Raw genomic sequence first — 19,692 nt, forward strand, 5'->3', positions numbered from 1 at the left:
ATCCATATATAGAGAGAGAGATAATTCGCTCGTCTCACATTTTTTTTGTTAGAGAAAAAAAAATCCACTTGATTATCTATAATCGTTGGAGATAAAGACAAGATAAATAATAAATGCTACTCTTATCAAAAAATATATTTTAATAAATAAAAAAAATTACTTTCTTAAACGTCCTAGACATTACTATATATCGTTAGAATCCTAACTGTCCATCAAACCTCCTCCCTTAGTTTTTCCCTCTCCTTTTTCTCTAAACTCCCTTTTTATCATCTTTTGTAATTTATGTTTTTTTAAATGTCAATTTGTAATTTATGTTTTTTAAATGTTCAAGCCAAGTGTGGCTGTTTTTGGTTGGTTTGAAAATATTTAGTTTAAGCAATAAGCCTGCCGATTTGCTCATATATTTCTTTTCTGTACATAAAGTTTAAATAAATGAATAAAAAATAGTGATGTTAATTTTCATTTTAAACTACAATTTGTTTGAATTTACGAATGATAATTACAGTTTTTCATTAGAGAAAACATTTGTCGCAAGTTTCTGAGCGTAAAAACGTTTATGTTTGAGAATTTGTTTTTTGCCGGAGTCAGAAGATGAAGAGTCTCCGTATTTCTTCTTATTTTCTTTCTTTTGTGTAAAATTGTATGACTTTTCTCGTATTGTTCTAACCCGAGGCGCAGAAGTTTCCCAATTATGTTAAATCATTCATGAAATTTGAGGACGTTACGTCGAAAACGGTGCAAGAAAACAAGGAACGGGAATAAAGAGAGCGATGCGAGATACAAAATGTCTGATGATTTAATCATATTTGAGTTGGGATCATCCTTTTACGCATATCTTTAATGGCCGAACGTTTAAGTCTAAAGTTATTTCAGAGACAAAAGATAAATTTACTTCCCACATATATTATAATTTAATTTTTATTCAGATAAGTCTTTAATATACTTCTTATTCCAACTCATTTGTTCGCAGTGAACGTATTCTGTGAATATCTTAAAAGTTTAACAAAAAATGTATCTCTCATCTTTTGCTAAATTATTCTTCAAACCCTTATCCGCATCCCAATGGTGCGTAGGTTACTGCATCATATAACTGCAGTGTTATCTTGATCGTTGACACATGAAGAAAAGGTGATCAGCCTACCGCTTCAAATCCAGTCCAGGGTAATATTGAATAAATATTAGAGTGAAAAAATCACTTATATTATTTTGACCCTTCCCTCCCCGGGAATCGAACCCGGAACCTCCAGAACGGTAGCCGAGAATGCTGACCAATTCACTACGAAGGCGGATAATTTTTTTACCATATTATAATACATTACAAAATATCGTTTTTCACGATATTTTTTAATGTGTCCAAATCATTGCTCACAAATCTGGGTTTCAAACAAGGATTAGGCATGCCCAAAAATGGTGTGAACAAAATAACCGGTCAAATTTTAAGCTGCATAAAAATTGAAAATCAAGTTTTAAGGCGTCTCCCAGTATGTAGAATAATCCGGTTAGTATCTTGCATACATCTAAATAAAAGGGTCTCTCTTCCAAGTATTTTGTTTTTCAAACCAACCACATGGCAGCTGACTCAAACATAAGGCGTCATGAGATTACTGATATATGTATGAGTTGAAAAACAAAAAATTGAGTAATGTGGTTGTTAGTCATGGATAGAATGGTGAACGTTACACACGTGTATAGTAATCGCTTAGCCAGCCTATGACACGTCATCAGATTTACACTACTTCTTCAACATACCACCTTTCGAACGTCTATCATACATCGTTTTGCCGCACATTCGGGTAAGGGTGGTGACTGACTGGAGCATTTCGTTGTAACGTAATGTCGTAACATCACTCTCGGCTCGGCTCGCTGTACTGACTAAACGAATGCTCGCATCGTAACGTGTTACGTTACAACTAAATGGTTTCGGTCAGTCAATACCCTAAGATATCGCATTTCGACTGCATTCAGTCTCATCCTTCTTTTGCTAACTCCATGCTTTACTCCATACATTAGGCTTGGAACCAGGACTCCATTGTGTACTCTCAGTTAAGTTCTGCTTGGTGTAATTCTCGAATTAAAAATACTAGACAAAATACTCGCTATATTAGTAAGTTTAGCGTACTTTCATTTTAAGCTTTCGTAACGTTGTATTTTAAATAAACTGTCAAAAGTGAGAACTTTGTAAAAAAAATCCTTTTTTCATTTAATAGACATTTTACATTTTGTGAAGTCTTAATAAAAATTGTAGAAGCGACCATTCTAGGTACTTATTACGAACTAAACTATTTTACTTTACCACAAAGAATAATCAAGGTCAAAGGCAAAAAATGTTCCAGAATTTGTTCTTCGGCTAGACCTGAAATGGGAAACCTTTTTGAGCTTGAGTGCCAAAATTATCTCAATTTAATAAAACGTATTATTTTTTGACATCTCATCAAAGATGAGATGACGACCGTCATAGGCTGGTTTAAGTGATCACTTTACACACGTGTCACATTCACCGATTCGCGGCGTAGTTGGGTAGACGCTCGACTGCGAAACTGGCGTCACGGGTTCGATTCCCACCAAGTGCAAAATAAACTCGAGAAAAATTAATTTTTTTAATTGGTCTGGGTGTTTGTGATATATTTTTCACATTTACCTTCCCTATCCTTACCATCCTACCTGCAGACAAGCATCTAAAATAGACGCATTGCGTGTTATTCCGTTTAATTTTTTTTTTAAAGAACTCTATTTTTTCAGTATAAAATTCAAGTGTCTATTAAGTTGTATAAATTTATTTAAAAAAATAAAAATTACTTATCTCATTGTTTTACAATCAAATTTATTATTTTTTGACATGTCATCAAAGATGAAGAAGAATATGGAAGTCTGGGCATTTATGGGGCTGACGACCGTCATAGGCTGGTTTAAGTGATCACTTTACACACGTGTAACATTCACCAATTCTACCCATTATTGACAACCACACTACTCAAATTCTTAGAAGTTCTATATATGAACCAATTTCGAAACGTTGTTCTTGAATCACTAGAACTTCACTGGAGACATCTATTGGTGAGATGAAAAGAAACTTTTTATTAAGCTGAAACTCTTTTATTAGTATGTGAAGTCCGAATCCTGGATTATAATCCATATTCGTCCTCATCTTTGATGAGATGTCAAAAAATAAGGTGAAAAATAACTTCTATAATCCAGATTTGTGAACAAGTATTTGGACACACTCAAAATGTTGAAGATGGAAATAAAAATGAATCAAATGTACGTGTAACTTCAGATTTTGAAAATGAACATAGCATTAAAATATCGAAAAAAATAATTAAGTACTTATTAATGGCAAAATAGACTTACCAAAAATTGAAGAACCCTTAAATCTTCATTATTAGTGAAATTTTTGTTGTTGAATGCCAGATACCATTTTTTTTTATATCGGGTTCATAGCTGGTAACTTTTAATAGAATACAAGCAGTTGTATTTTCGTCTGTAAGTCCACTTTTTATTTATATTAAAAACAAAGTTTGTGCTCCAAATATATAATTTATATTTGAAACACAAACTTTGTGATTTTCCATTTTATAATTAAAATGTAACTTTGTTTTAAAATCACTAAAAATATTATATAATAACTTAATTATAATGTCTACTGGTTTCGAAGCTAACCGCTTCTTTATCAAGACTGATTAATACTAAAACACTATCTACTAAACAATATTCAAAATATTTTGAGTTCATTGAAGAAAATAAAGATTCACAGGAATAAGTCGACGAAAAAAATGTTGAAATGCCCACTTTTTTTATTTTTTGTATTATTTTTTCACTTCATTCGTTTACCATGCAAAATCGTTTCGCGTGCCATAGATTCGCCATCCCTGAACTAGACTCTGTTCTCTGCAAACTTTGCTACGAAATTGAATTCTAAATTAAAATAATAATGTTTAATATTCTTCGTTATACTCGGCAATAATCGCGAAGTGTGTCACGTTCGTGATATTATCTTATGACCCACTAGGACGTATGTACTGCCGGTTTGTAAGTGGGGAGTACGTAATAACTAGTATTCCGAAAGCTAATAAACTGTGACATGGATGTACGTATCTGGAATTATAGCGATTTTTATTTGACTCGGAGAGAGGAGAGATTTGTCGATGAATTCGGAATATTTGCTCTCGCGAACGAGCGCTCGCGTTTATTGACAGTAAAATGTCGAATTGTCTCTGCGATTAGAAATACAATGGATCAACGGAGTGCTGCGCTTGTTTTCCTAAATGTTGTATGTACAAGTGTGAAGGTATTCGTATATGGGACACTAACACACTGAAAACTGAACAATCAAACAACCAAACTGAGCATCTCGTATTTAGGAAATTTATTTATTTATTTTTATTTTATTTATTAATTTTTTTCAAAACATATTACATACATAAGTCATATATATTGTACATATAATATTCTCGATGAGTAATTTCTATTTCTCATTTTGGGACATGGGATTTAGATTAACAAGACTGGAACACAAGTAATAAAGTAACAAAAAAGATTTTTTTAAATAACCAAAACTAATACTAATACATGGCAAAATATATAAACAATAAACAGGTATAATAAATAGGCATAGGAAGCATATTTAAAAGAAATAAATGAGAAAAACATAAGGTAAGAAGCATATTTAAAATCAACAAATGAGTGAATATAAAAAATAAAAATAAAGTAAAAACAAAATAAGAAAATATGACTACACTACTATAAATATTACTTTAAAAAAATGTTTGCTTACTTAAGGGGATTTTTTTTATTACCTTACGTCCAAGTGACTCTGAAATCTAGCTACGACTTCGTGACCCTAGTAAGGCTTCAACATTTTATGTTTTGTAGCCTATGCCTACTCGTGAGTGGATCAACTCTTTTATGTTAAAAGTTACTATAATTTCATGTAATTCATGAGTGAAAATTCTAGAAAAATCTACGATAAATCACAGTGATTACTACTACTACTATCATCACACCGTTTCTCCGCAGGGGTAGGTAGGGGAGGATGTAACGCCCACTCTTCTGTCCTGACATACACTCCTCGCTTCCTTCACATCCATAAATCTAGCCATACATACCCTCCAATTACGTTGTCTTTTGACACCACCATATTTTAGGTTCCGATTGATCTGATCGTGTCTTTTTCGACCGTCCTCGTTCTGTTCTTCCGCTCGCATTCGCTACATATACTTTCTTAGTCATTCTCTCACCATCCATTAGTTCCACATGTTCATACCACCTTAAAGAACTCTTCTTAATCTTTTCAATTATCCCTAGTTCAGCCTTCATTCATTTCTTTTGTTTTCGTTTTTAATTCTGTCGCACAATAATTTTCCACACATTCGTCTGAGGGAGCGCATTTTATCGTCGTTCACTTTGCTTTCATCCTTCCTTTGCCAGTTCCATATTTGGCTTCCATACAACAGTGTCGGTGCCAGCACTTCACTATGGACCGCCAGTTTGATTTCCGTTGACATATTTTCATTTCCAATCACTCTGTTCAAAGCGCCATTTATCATGTTTCCTGCATTCACTCTTCGCTCAATATCCTTGTGCAATTTTCCATCCCTTGTGAACATGCTTCTGAGATATAAAATTCACTGTGATTTATTATAGTATTTGCGGTTTCGCATCAAATAAAAAGTAATCACACTACTGATTGTGATTTTATGCCACGGCTACATTTATGTGTTCATCTCTCCTGTCGTTCATTGCTCTCCTGTTCACTACATATTGTGTTGTGTGGATAATTTATCACTTTTACAACGTTGGTAATGGTTTGCCATTAAAAAAAACAGTGAAAATTTTTTATATCCTCTCTTTGTAACATATTTCCGTTTTGAAGGTTTGATATTCCGAATTAATCTTTAATTTACTGTTAGTAAAGACTGTTTCTTTATATAAATAATGAAAAAAAGGTTTCCAAAGATGTTTTTGGTTTCTCAGTAAATATTTTTAAAATGTTAATGTAATGAAACAAAAAATAACGTATTTAAATTATTTTATAAGCTTTCATTTATGTATGTTTAATTCTGAGAAAGTATTCTAGCGTTGTGGTTTATATTCTATTGACACGTTTTAGTAATCATTTCTCCTGCCGTTGTAAGTACTTATGAATAAATTGTGCGAAATTCATTAGGATATTTTTTTTATATTTGAGCATTTTGGTAAATTACATTATTTTTTTTGCAATGAACTTTACAGAACTCCAGCTTAAAATGAAATTATAATTTTCCTTATCATTTTTTATTGTTATTTACCATACACCAAATACACACACACACACACAAACACACACACACACGCACACACACACACACACACACACACCCATTCATTCTATTCAGTTCAATAATTTTGATCAAACAATATAAAATGTTTATTCCGGCATAGATGAGCGATTATTTATATAAATATTTATAAATATACATATATATTGTATATATATACATATATATATATATATATATATATATATATATATATATATATATATATATATATATATATATATATATATATATATATATATATATATATATATATATATATATATATATATATATATATATATATATATATATATATATATATATATATATATATATATATATATATATATATATATATATATATATATATATATATATATATATATATATATATATATATATATATATATATATATATATATATATATATATATATATATTGTATATATATATTTTTATATATATATATATATATATATATATATATATATATATATATATATATATATATATATATATATATATATATATATATATATATATGATTTATGTAAGTAATATGTTTTGAAAATAAATAAAAATACCTTAATATGAGTATGGAAATTAACTATGGGTTAAATAATTTTCAGGTACTCTCTGGACTACCTACCCCCTAACGACTGGCGCCTGCAGATCCGCTACGCCAACGAGAGGGATGAGGGGATGTACGAGTGTCAGGTGTCCAGTCATCCCCCTCTAGTATATTTAGTATACCTCACCGTAATCGGTAAGCCGTATATCGTTTTCAACGCTTTATTTATATATTTTCCCTTTTTTACTGTTTCGGCCTTCACTTTGTTGTAAGATATAATTAAATTTTAAATAAAAATATCATTTATGTTTGTAGCAATAATTTTGTGATTTTCCATTTTATAATTAAAATATAACTTTATTTTAAAATAAGAATAAAAATGTTATTATAACTTAATTATAATGTCTACCGGTTTCGAATCTAACCGCTTTTTTTTCAAGACTGATAATACTAATAAAAAAGTATTAATCAGTCTTGAAAAATAAATGTTAAGTTAAATGTTAATTTTAAAACAAAGTCTTAAGTTCAATATATTCGTAAATAATGACACTTATTTTTTACCACTTTTTACCATTATTTTTTTTCTGAGTAGTATATTTATTTTTAACGACTAGTTTTGTAAGACATATGCTTCTATCAACGGGTTTGTTTTATTGAAGTTTATATTCAAACCCGTAAATGGCAACTTCCAAAACTAGTTGTCACAAATAAATATAATACCAAGAAAAAGTAAAAAAACAAGTATTTTCATTTACAATTTATTTTTTATTAATTAATATCTGCATGAAAGCTCTTTAAATTATGTTTATTTTTACATTTTTTGACATCTGAACAAACGCGAAGAATAATATAAAAGCCTGGGTATATATTGGGCTTGTGACCTGTCCTCTCTGGGTACTTACAGGTTTTAAGCCTTGTAAATACCCAGACTTCCACACATCTTTTTTCATGCATGTTGAGATGTTAAATATGTAAAAATAACTCCTTAGTGGTAACCCAGATCTGTGAAATAGTATTTACGCACACTCAAAATGTTGTGAGTCTTTGTTTTATTTTTTTCCCTCATGTTCAGACTTTAATATCTGGAATATATAAAAATGACAGTTTTTTTTCTCCTTTAATTATTAAAATTTTGTGTAAATTTCAAATTTCATTCATGACATTAATTGAATGCTGAAATATGTTTTAATTGACAAGCCTTAAGCTTGATTTTCCCATTTATAGAATATTCGAATTAGACTCTTACACAATATCGGATATTTCAATATCCTTTGCGCCATTGGAAAAGAATGAGGCTCATTCAATGAGGATTTTTTAAAAGTATCATTGCTTATATTAGTAATTGGAATAAAACAATGAAACTTCAGTATTTATCCTGAAAATGAATTCCAACAATTTTTAAATATTGTAGAAATCATTAATGTTTTAAGATTTTAATTCAAAGAGGAATATACTTTTGAGGTTATGCAAGATATTATTTTAATCTATTACACTATGAAATTTAGTTAGTTTTAAATCATTTACAAACTTAATTAAGAAGGAAAGCCACAGTGTTAGTGTTTTAAATTTATAAGGAACTAAAACATTTTATAAAGTTTTGTGTAGTATTTTTGCCACTGAAATATTTTACCGAAAAAACTTCACGGCGGAGTTAATTTTTGAAGGGAAGTGCAGCGATGTTGTTTCAACCACTTAATGAATCAGGAACTGTGGTGTAAAAGAACTTCTTTCTTTGTTCGAAAGTCGAACGAATTCGTTGCATCGTTTTTTGCCACGAAATTCAACTGAAACAATTCCGTGTGCTGATTAACTCAGAGAAATACATGTTACGTAGTTCAATAAATAGAACTTATAATTAAAATTTTACTTTGTTTTAAAATCACTATAAATGTTTTGTTATAATTCTCGAACTTCGAATAACTTAATTATAATGTCTACCGGTTAACCGGTTTTAAGTTAACTGGTAGACATTATAATTAATTTATAGTGATTTTAAAACAAAGTTACATTTTAAATATAAAATGGAAAATCACAATGTTAGTGCTTCAAATATATATTATAAAAAGAACTTAGGAAACAGAAACAAAAAACTGCAGTAAAAGAAATATGACTTTCAAACAAAGAGATAAGTTTCAACATATGGTTTCTGTTTTTAACAGTATTGTTCTAAAGATTTTTGACATGTCAACATAGATGAAGAACAATTTGGAAGCCTGGAGATTTACGGGGCTTACGATCTGTCATAAGCTGGTTTATACACGTGTTTATATATATATATATATATATATATATATATATATATATATATATATATATATATATATATATATATATATATATATATATATATATATATATATATATATATATATATATATATATATATATTTATATATATATATATAAATATATATATATATATATATATATATATATATATATATATATATATATATATATATATATATATATATATATATATATATATATATATATATATATATATACATATATATATATATATATATATATATATATATATATATATATATATATATATATATATATATAAATTTATATATTTATACATTTATATATATACATATATGTATATATATATATATATATATATATATATATATATATATATATATATATATATATATATATATATATATATATATATATATATATATATATATATATATACACGTGTAAGATTTATCCTTCTACCATTATGATCGCAGGCACATTTTTGGAAGTTATATTTATGCTTCATTTGACACATTTTTTCACATGCTTGTTCTCGACACCATCTATGGCTGAGTTATGTAAGGTTTTTAATTAACTGAGTCTGTTTATGAAATATAATATACAGAAAACTCTCCACCAATTATTTTATGAACTAGAAAATGCTTGGACACATCATTTTGAATTTCAATCAAACTTATATTTTTGACCATTAATTTGTTTACATTTTTTTATGTGTACTGTACATTTTTAGTACATTTTTTTATGTGTCTATGTCTTTGTTCACTGTGTTATTTATTTGAAGTATCAGCCTAGATCTTTTCATTCTATACACCTGACACTACAAAAAGATTAATAAATCGTTCACTTAGCGTTCGATTAAAGAAGGTACGACTGTTTGATATTTGTTAAGGCCCCAGGGACTAGATGACTAGATGATAATCGAGATACATTTCGCTCACTCCTTTCAACGTCATATATAAAAAAACTTGATTTTTCAGGAGATCGTTTCTAAAGTTTAAAAATTTAATTAAATGCATTAAAAATAAAAATCAAGCCACTTATTGAACTTTTTACCGTGCAATAGATCTTTTTACAATAAAAGCAATAAAGCTTAAATTGACTGCGTTTTAGTTAGAAAACGTTTGTATGGGAAAAAGAAAAGGGCTGTTTTAAGGGTTTTTCCGGTGATTATTCGAATTTTTCTCGCCGTAAAAACGATCTTTGAACTCTAACGAACATTTAAAAAAAAATTGGCCAAATTGGTCCAGGTGTTGTTGAGTTATGCGCTTACCAACACATTTTGCGATTCATTTTTATATTATAGATTGCAAAGCAACCTCAAATAACAACTTATGGAATCACCCAAAAACAGCATGAAGCTGCGCACGCATACGTAAATTAATTAAAATAATGAATTTAATAAAGTTTATAAAATGTGCCACAAAGTATCTGCGGAAAACATTCAAGAAATAATTAGTATATTTAAAATATAATTAAAAAATACCTCTTCTTCAAAATGCAAAAACAACACTTTCTGTTAAAAATATGCCGCTTTTGCTGGGATATAGTACATTTTCTGAGCATGCCGAAAACACGCACAAATTAAAATTGACGATTTTTTATATCGCTCACTCCTTTCAAGAACGTCACAAATCAAAAATCGTCAATTTTTAGTTGTGCATGTTTTCGGAATGCCCAGAAAATGCACTATATCCCAGCAAAAGCGGCATATTTTTATCTCAATATTTACCCGCTACAGGGCAAAAACTGTTGTTTTTGCATTTTGAAGGAAAGGTATGGTTTAATTATTTTTTTAAATATAGAGAATATAAATTTTTTAAATATAAAGCGGTATATTTTTAACTTAATATTTACCCACTACAGGGCAGAAAGTATTATTTTTGCATTTCGAAGAAAAGATTTTGTTTTATTTTTTTTTTTTAAATGTACTAAATATTTTTCAAATGAAGAAAAAACATTCAGGTTTTACCTAAAAAGATCTGTTGCACAGTAAAAAGTTCAATAAGTGCCTTGATATTTATTTTTAATACATTGTGTTATATTTTTAAGTGTAACGTTCTCCTGAAAAATCAAGTTTTTTGATTGATGACGTTCTTGAAAGGAGTGAGCGATATATGACGTTGTTGAAAAGAGTGAGCGATATGTAAGGCAGAAAAATAGAGTTACACTCAATAATGATCTCGTTTTTAACTTTATTTTTGAGAGTGAGCAACATCTGCCATTCCGAAATAATAAAAATACTGAATAAGCGATTAAGTAGAATACCGGGTTACGATGGTTATTTACGCAGGTCCTGTATAAATACGCATTAAATGTTCTCGTCTGAATTGTGCCCCACGCTTTTATTCCACGGCCTTTTGTCGTACTGAACGGACGGAGTAATAATTTAGTATTAAAACAAATGTTCATGCGTCATGAAGACAGATAATGGTGTACTTTAGTAAAGACATGACGTGATGGATACTCTATATTATGAGACGGCCAGATAAGAATACCTAAGAGTGTCTACGAAATTATACATATCTTTCGAGGACGAGAAAAACATTCGTTTTCATTTTTTACTTTTTATTGAAACTTTTATTCGTTAACTATAAATAGGGCTTTTTTGTCCGAACATTACATTACATTACAATATCATATTTTAACATTATGGATTATCATAATTGATATATATATATATATATATATATATATATATATATATATATATATGTATATTTTAACATTATGGATTATCATAATTGATTTTGAAAATTAAAATAATATATGTAAAGTATATATATATATATATATATATATATATATATATATATATATATATATATATATATATATATATATATATATATATATATATATATATATATATATATATATATATATATATATATATATATATATATATATATATATATATATATATATATATATATATATATATATATATATATATATATATATATATATATATATATATATATATATATATATATATATATATATATATATATATATATATATATATATATATATATATATATATGTATATATATATATATATATATATATATATATATATATATATATTTGTATATACTGTATAGACATTATATCCGTGAAAAAAGATGCCCGAACGCATTTCCACCAAGAAATGTCAGTACAATACTTAAATACATATAAATACATGTACATATTCATTTAAAAATTCAGAAACATAACTAACTTTTTTTGCAGAGACCCACCAGTGTATTGTCGGTGGAGGTCTATTTACATACGTTTTTATAATTTTTATATATTTTAACACAAAAAAAACTCCCGTATTTATTGTTCTACTACAATTTTTATTGTCAACTCTTGAGACCATCAACCCTTTGTTGTGGATAAAATGTGTATCATGGTTGTGCACTTGAAGATTTTTATATTTTGTGATAGTTTGTTGTTGAACGATGATACTCATCCACAATATTTCACGTACTGTAAGTAACTTTATATTTTTTATTTATTAAATCGAAAAGTTAACTCGAAAATATACAATGTTTACTTAATAATGCAGTATTATAAAGTATTTAACGATCTTTAAACTGGCAAAATACAGTAAGTAGTTTTAAATGTCATTTATTGTGATTTTACAAGTAAATTCAACGTTAAATTTAAAAGCGGGTATTTTATTCAAGCTAATAATAATAATAATAAAACCCTTATCCGCACCCCAATGGTGCATAGGGCACTGCGTCATATAAACGCAGTGTTATCTTGATCGTTTACACATGAAGGAAAGGTGATCAGCCCTCCGATTCAGGTACCAGTCCAGGGTAATATTGAATAAATATGACAGTGAAAAAAATCACTTATATTTATTTTACCCCCCTTGGGAATCGAACCCGGGACCTCCAGAACGGTAGCCGAGCGTGCTGACCATTACACTACGGAGGCGGACGAATTCAAGCTAAAAGCTTAAAATAACAGGGATTTTAGAGTTAACGTTTTTTGCCAGTATACCCACGATATGTAACTGGGTAAAAAAAATATCATGGTAAATTGCAGATTTTTAACCATTTTCAATTTTGTTTTCGTAGAATGGCCCCAAGATTTTTTCCTGAATCTTAAAATAAACATAAATTCCGAAAGAGGAGATTCACTCCTCCGAGGTAGATGAAGAAAAATGGATCCATTTACCGGTGCTAGAGCCAAAATGTAATTTGAGATCAAAGTATAGCCTTTTAATACATACATCAGAATTCCTCCCAAGTCCTTGGACGAAGTACACTCGAGAGTGGTTGGATGATTTGTGAGACACGCGAGTAATCTCTCTCTATATATGGAAACAGTCCAAAAAAATGTTTATGGGGTCCCCAAGGTTCTGTGTCTACAAGGGAGAATACAGATATATTCCATGACTTGTCACGAATTTTTCACAATTTCCTCCTCTTTTTTAAGATATAATATGAAATAACAAAACAATAAGAAAACTAGCAGAAAGTGAAGCAAAACTGAATTTTAGAAAAATTGCTATATTTGGTGCAAAAATGGCGTAATTACACTTTTAAAAATATTAGGGAGATTCTATTTAGACATTGTAGCAACAAAAATGGCGCCATTTTACTCAATTCAACAATGACACTCGCGCCATCTGGCGAATTGACAACAATTAAGTCATTGTTGCACCAAATGAGCGATATATGATTTCTTCAATAGAGATCTTTGAGATAAATCGTAGTACTTTTATTACGTATTCGATCTCGACTATTGTCTTCTCATTCTTTCATATTAGTGCGAGAAAAGGCAGATATTAAGTTTGTAACACATTATGAAAATAAATATTATATTTGCCTATACCGCAATAACAAATGTATCATATCGCAAATCGCATCGCAAAAGCAAAATGGTACCATAAACCAAGCTAGGACACAAAATACCGAACCCTCTTCCTATGGAACGGACGATCTGTTGACGAGTTAATAGAACAGTTTCTCCTGAGGACTTTTACATGGTTTCCTCCCAACAATAAGCAAATGACCCACATTAGATTATCCCCCTATTCCCAATACGGATTAAAACAAAACATCTGTTTTTGTTAAAAGAAACAAAAATCCACTTTATGATCTACATGTACATAATAAGCAAGGTACAGTATCGAACAGATTAATTGAAAGAAAACTTTTTTTTCGTATTTACAACACCCTCTAAAAGTTTTTTTTGGGTGTTCCTCGTATTATGGACCAAGGCTGCTTTTTTTAGTGACTGAGATGATGAATAGCGAGAAGTATCGCCCAATTCTACTGGAAAAGATACTACCAGAGATACAAAAACGAAGCTCGAATGGTAATGGAATATTCAGCAGGATTTAACCCCAAAAATATTATGAAATTTTTCACACAAAAACAATGAACTGTGATAATTTTGCCAGACATAAACCTCATTGAAAATTCATCAATAATCTGTAAAAATCTGCTCTCCAAAATTGATTGCACTACAGCGGAAAAGCTCATTTTGTCCATAATTCAGGTATGGTTTCGAGACGAAAAAATGGCTTCCACGTGCCAAAACTTTATATATAGATGCCAAGAAGAGTGAAATCATTGATTGAGCCCAAATGAGATCATATGAATATAAATTTGTGTTATAACTAATAAACAAAAGATTTTACAAAACTTTTTTCCGAAAATAAAACAAAAAAGTTTTGTTTCAATAACTCTGTTCGATACTGTAAATAATAAATGCAACTCCCGTCTAAACAAAAAGTCTGCAGCAACTTGTATCACACTTTCCTTCTGTCTGCAGTTCCTCGCGTGGAGATAGTTGACAACCGCGGGGTGCTGATCCAAGACAAGTATTACAAGAAAGGTTCCACGATCGAGCTGGTCTGCAAGATCAGTAGAGTCCCACAGCCCAGCGGCTATGTGCAATGGCGCCATGGTATGAGGATTCTCAACTACGACACTACTAGAGGAGGCATCAGGTAATATCCCTTTATTCTTCTTCTGTATCCTTGCTTTAAGGGATTAGTAGTTGGTTAGTTCAGTTAGTCCGATCTTGCTGACTAACAAAAAAATCTTTGATAGAGAGGGTCTGCCAGGAAGCCTAGATGCTTCTGTATCAGAATGCGAATGACATTGAAAGCTTTTAAATGTAAATTCACAGAAAAATCATAATAATCTAAGATTGGTACAGAAATTAAGAATGCATTTGTTAATTCTTGTACTTTTCGCTATTAGTACAATTTTGTTTGGTTTTTTTTGGTAAGTCTTTCAAAAATTCGTTGGTAAATAGAGTGTTAATCCTTTGCACTCGAATGGCGACAGTATGTTGACATGGCATATTCCCCAGTCAATCGGTTGGCGACAATAGGTCGCCACTATGTACTGTTATGTTGTTTAAATAATAAAAGGCCTAGATACGTACTAACGCAGGTACAATTCTGTCCTGCCAGTTGCTCAAGGTTCTTGCTAGCATTGAGTCACTTAAAGTTTGTGAAAACTTCAGAAGATCAGTTGGTAGGGGACTTTCGGCAGATTCCAAATAGGCCATCTACTCGTTAAACTGAGGTCCGGCTGGATAGCAAACTACATGCTTTGCGTATAGGCTCAAAAAGAGACTGTGGTTTGCTCACGGAAGGACGAAAATTGGCAAAGGCATGAGACTCATAAGTTTTGTGACCTTATCCTGGACAGCCTAGGATGCATTTGGACGACTGTTTTGTTAGATACAATACATTGAAAGACTACAAAAAATTAAAATAGTAACCAATTGTCTTTATTTTTCTTAAATAAACCATTTTAAGCACTAATTCTTAATAAACATCCATTAGTTTTATTGTCAATTTGCATGATACCCATTTTCGTTTTTTTGTATTTTTTTCTAAAGTCAACTATTTTTGTGCAATTTTTCCAAAAAGTCCACTCTAGTTACTGGTATGTCATACAAAAAAAGTCTCGAGTGCAAAGGGTGATTATTATCGGTGATAAGAATAATGTCTTCTGGTTTCAGTGTGAAGACTGACATGATGCCTACAGGAGCAACTAGTAAACTTTACATCGCCAATGCCAACAAGATGGACTCCGGAAATTACTCCTGTAGTCTGGATGAAGCGGCCGTCACAACAGTCTCCGTCCACGTACTTAATGGTATTTAATCATTCATTATTACTTGCATTTCAATTTTTATTTTAATTCAACATTATAGGGATGGAAACATTGAAAAAGTACATGAAAACTATCCACAACAGGTGTTGTTGACAAAAAAAGTATAATATGTCGCTCACTCCTTTCAACAACGTCATATATCAAAATTTTTCAATTTTCGTGTATGTTTTCGGAATGTCCCGAAAATGCACTTTATCCCAGCAAAAGCGGCATATTTTAAACTTAATATTTACCCGCTACAGGGCAGAATGTGTTGTTTTGCAATTTGAAGAAGAGGTATTGTTTAATTTTTTTTAATATCCTAATTATTTTTCAAATGGAGAAAAAACATTCAGGTTTTATATAAAAAGATCTGTTGCACGGTAAAAAGTTCAATAAGTGGCTTGATATTTATTTTTAATAAATTTTATATTATTTTTAAACTTTAAAAACGATCTCCTGAAAATCTGTTTTTTTTTTATATGACGTTGTTGAAAGGAGTGAGGATAGTGATTAAGTGATGGAATGTTAATAAATCAAGATCAAGTCGAAGTATTTAAAAGAGATGAATGTAGATCTGAATGTAAAATACTGGTAAATGGGGAAATTTTGGAACAGGTAGATAATTTCTGTGATTTTTGTGAAGGATTATAAAAGGATAGTCAATGCTGGGATCAGAGTGAAAGGCGCAATGAAATATTTGAAAGTAAAGCATGGTATTGGTAAAAGAAAGATTAAAGGAGATGAAATATACTTGAAATACTGTCTCATGAAAAGTTTTCCTGGATTTATCTGTGCTTACCAACTACATTTGCCTTATAAATTTCTTTTACTTTTCACATACCCAAACCATCTCAACACATCTTTCTTAATTTTATCGATGATATCATGGTATTTTAAGTACAATACTTCAAAGCGGTCAGGTCAGGAGTCGGAATAATCGGCGAGTATATGAAGAGATGCATGAATGTGGAACAGGCGAATATTGTTTGCAAAGACAGATTGGTGTGGCGTTGTATTCTCTCTGCCCACCCTTTCGGGGAAGCAGCATGATGATTAGTTAGTTAGTTATATAAAACTTTTTATATAATTATATATCTCTAGCTCCAAAGCTTTTGAGTAGGGTCAGACAAATCTGATTGACACTTCATTAAAAAACAACTAATTAATTTTCTGTTAAAAAGTGCCTCGTAAATGAAAAATTTAAAAAATATTAAGTGTTTGATGAGGGAAATTTCTAACCAAAGTGTTGGTACACCATTAATAGTTATATCAATTAATCCACATACATGAAATTAATAATTATTCACTGTCATAACTTTAAGTTTTAATTATAACTCCCTGGTAACACAGCCACGTTGAAACTGGTTAGAGAATACATTAGAAACTTATTAAACACAATGGTATGCGCAAATACACAAAATTACATTTGAGATTTCAACATAGATGAAGAAAGTCTAAGTATTTACAGGGCTTTTGACCCGTGATAGGCTGGTTTAAGTGATCAATCACTTTATACACGTGAAACATTTAAGGAATTGGACTCATCCAAAATGTTGTGAATAAAATTTCATTCATTCGAACCCTTATCCGCACCCCAATGGTGCATAGGGCACCGTATCATATAAACGCAGTGTTATCTTGATCGTTAACACATGAAGGAAAGGTGATCAACCCTCCGCTTCAGGTACCAGTCCAGGGTAATATTAAATAAATATGAGAGTGAAAAAAATCACTTAACAATTTATTAGACCCCCCTCTGTGAACCGAACCGGGGACCTCCAGACGGGTAGCCGAGCGCGCTGACCATACACTATGGAGGCGGACATACAAAATTTAAATCAAGCGACTTGATGATAAATTATTCGGTTAGTATCTTGCATACATGAAAAAATGAGGGTCTCTCCTAAATAAAAAGATAACTCAAATCAACCATAGATACTGCCGTGAACCCAAATATGAAACGACATGTGAATTTTATTTTATATATGAGTTCCAAAAAAATGAGGGTGGAATGGTGCATGTTACGTGTATAAATCGATCACTTAAACCTGTATATGATGGGTCGTCACATATATTTTTCAAAGCTTCTTAATAGAAATACAGATTTCCACATCAACAGGTGAAAATACAACTGTTTGTATTGGTTTCAAACTCAAAAATGTGATTTAGGAATATTGATGGTCTAACAAACAGATGAAATACAAAACTTCACTTGCTGTCGAGAAAATCTGTAATTCTCAAAACTTTTTACATTAACAATCTCAAAAAATGGTGTTATACAAGCGTTTTATTTTAAAATTTTAATCAAAATGTTATTCCAAAAAACTAATAGCAAATCAATTATTAATAAAAGAATGAAGCGAAGTACTCATATTAGGAATAACGTGGGTAGATGTATTAAAAAATATATTAAAATATACATATTTGATGATTAATTTAATATTTTTTTCCAGGAGAACATGCCGATGCCATGCAATATGGAACAGGAGGGCTCATTTCTCCGTGTCGCAAGTTACTATTGCCGATTGTTCTGCTGCAGTTACTGCGACTCTTGAAAGACGGAGGGAGGTGACCCGCGTATCTCTTCGTTACCTCACTACTCTCTTCTCATATGCTGCTCCCCTGTCGGAACGTCATAACTCTCTCCAAAAAATGTGAAATTTGCAACAGTAATTCCAAGTAAAGTGAGTTTGTAATTTAATTATTGTAATAATTGATTAAAATTTAAAAACTGAGAAATTATTAAGATAAAAATTATGCCAATCGTTAACTGAAACATTATTTTGTTCAAAACGTTTATTGAATAAAAGGTTTTGTGGATATAAACTTTATAAGTTACTACGATTAAAGGACGAAATGAAAATAATGCATAAATTTAGTGTGAGATGATATTTAAAAAAAATAGATTTATAATAGCATTTTGTAATGAAATCGAAATGTCACTTTAAACACACAAATAATGATACCAAATTAATTTAAAAATTTTATTAATTACAGTAAATGTGTATTTAAATTTTATAAACAAATTAAATCGGAAAAAATAAACACTTGTATAATACTACTGAATGGGAACATCTGTAGTTTTCGAAACTAATCGTGTGTAATAAAACTCATTGGTTTTAAACAAGTGTTTTTTTTAAAGCGACTTGTGATCCCAAGTTTATGCCGAATCAATAAATAATATAAATATTATTTTTATTTAAAATTGAAAAATATGTAAAAAAAAAAATAATAAATCAAGTAACCTATCATTTTTTAAAGTAAGTTTTGTACTCGTACTGATATTTCGTAGTGGTATAAAAAATAACTAAATGGCTTTTTCCACTTCTATTTCTTTAGTGATGAATCGGTATCGAATCGGTCATATAAGTGGAAAAGTTGTATAGTTTACATATGTATATATATATATATATATATATATATATAT

At 29.9% G+C, this 19,692-nt stretch overlaps 1 protein-coding gene across 1 annotated transcript in view; it reads left to right on the forward strand.

Moving 5' to 3' along the window:
• The window catches only part of LOC148299745 (uncharacterized), a 40,804-nt gene extending 21,967 nt beyond the window's left edge, over positions 1–18,837 (forward strand). Inside the window, exons 6-9 of the mRNA XM_088275746.1 lie at positions 6,926–7,062; positions 14,923–15,100; positions 16,129–16,265; positions 18,719–18,837. Coding sequence (XP_088131872.1) covers positions 6,926–7,062; positions 14,923–15,100; positions 16,129–16,265; positions 18,719–18,837 — 571 coding nt within the window. The remainder of the gene's footprint in view (positions 1–6,925; positions 7,063–14,922; positions 15,101–16,128; positions 16,266–18,718) is intronic.
• The last annotated feature ends 855 nt before the right edge of the window (positions 18,838–19,692 follow it).

Source organism: Brachycentrus maculatus, unplaced genomic scaffold (genome assembly GCF_059751285.1).
Source record: "Brachycentrus maculatus isolate JH-2025_06_01 unplaced genomic scaffold, ASM5975128v1 h1tg000974l, whole genome shotgun sequence".
NCBI classification, from domain to species: Eukaryota; Metazoa; Arthropoda; class Insecta; order Trichoptera; family Brachycentridae; genus Brachycentrus; species Brachycentrus maculatus.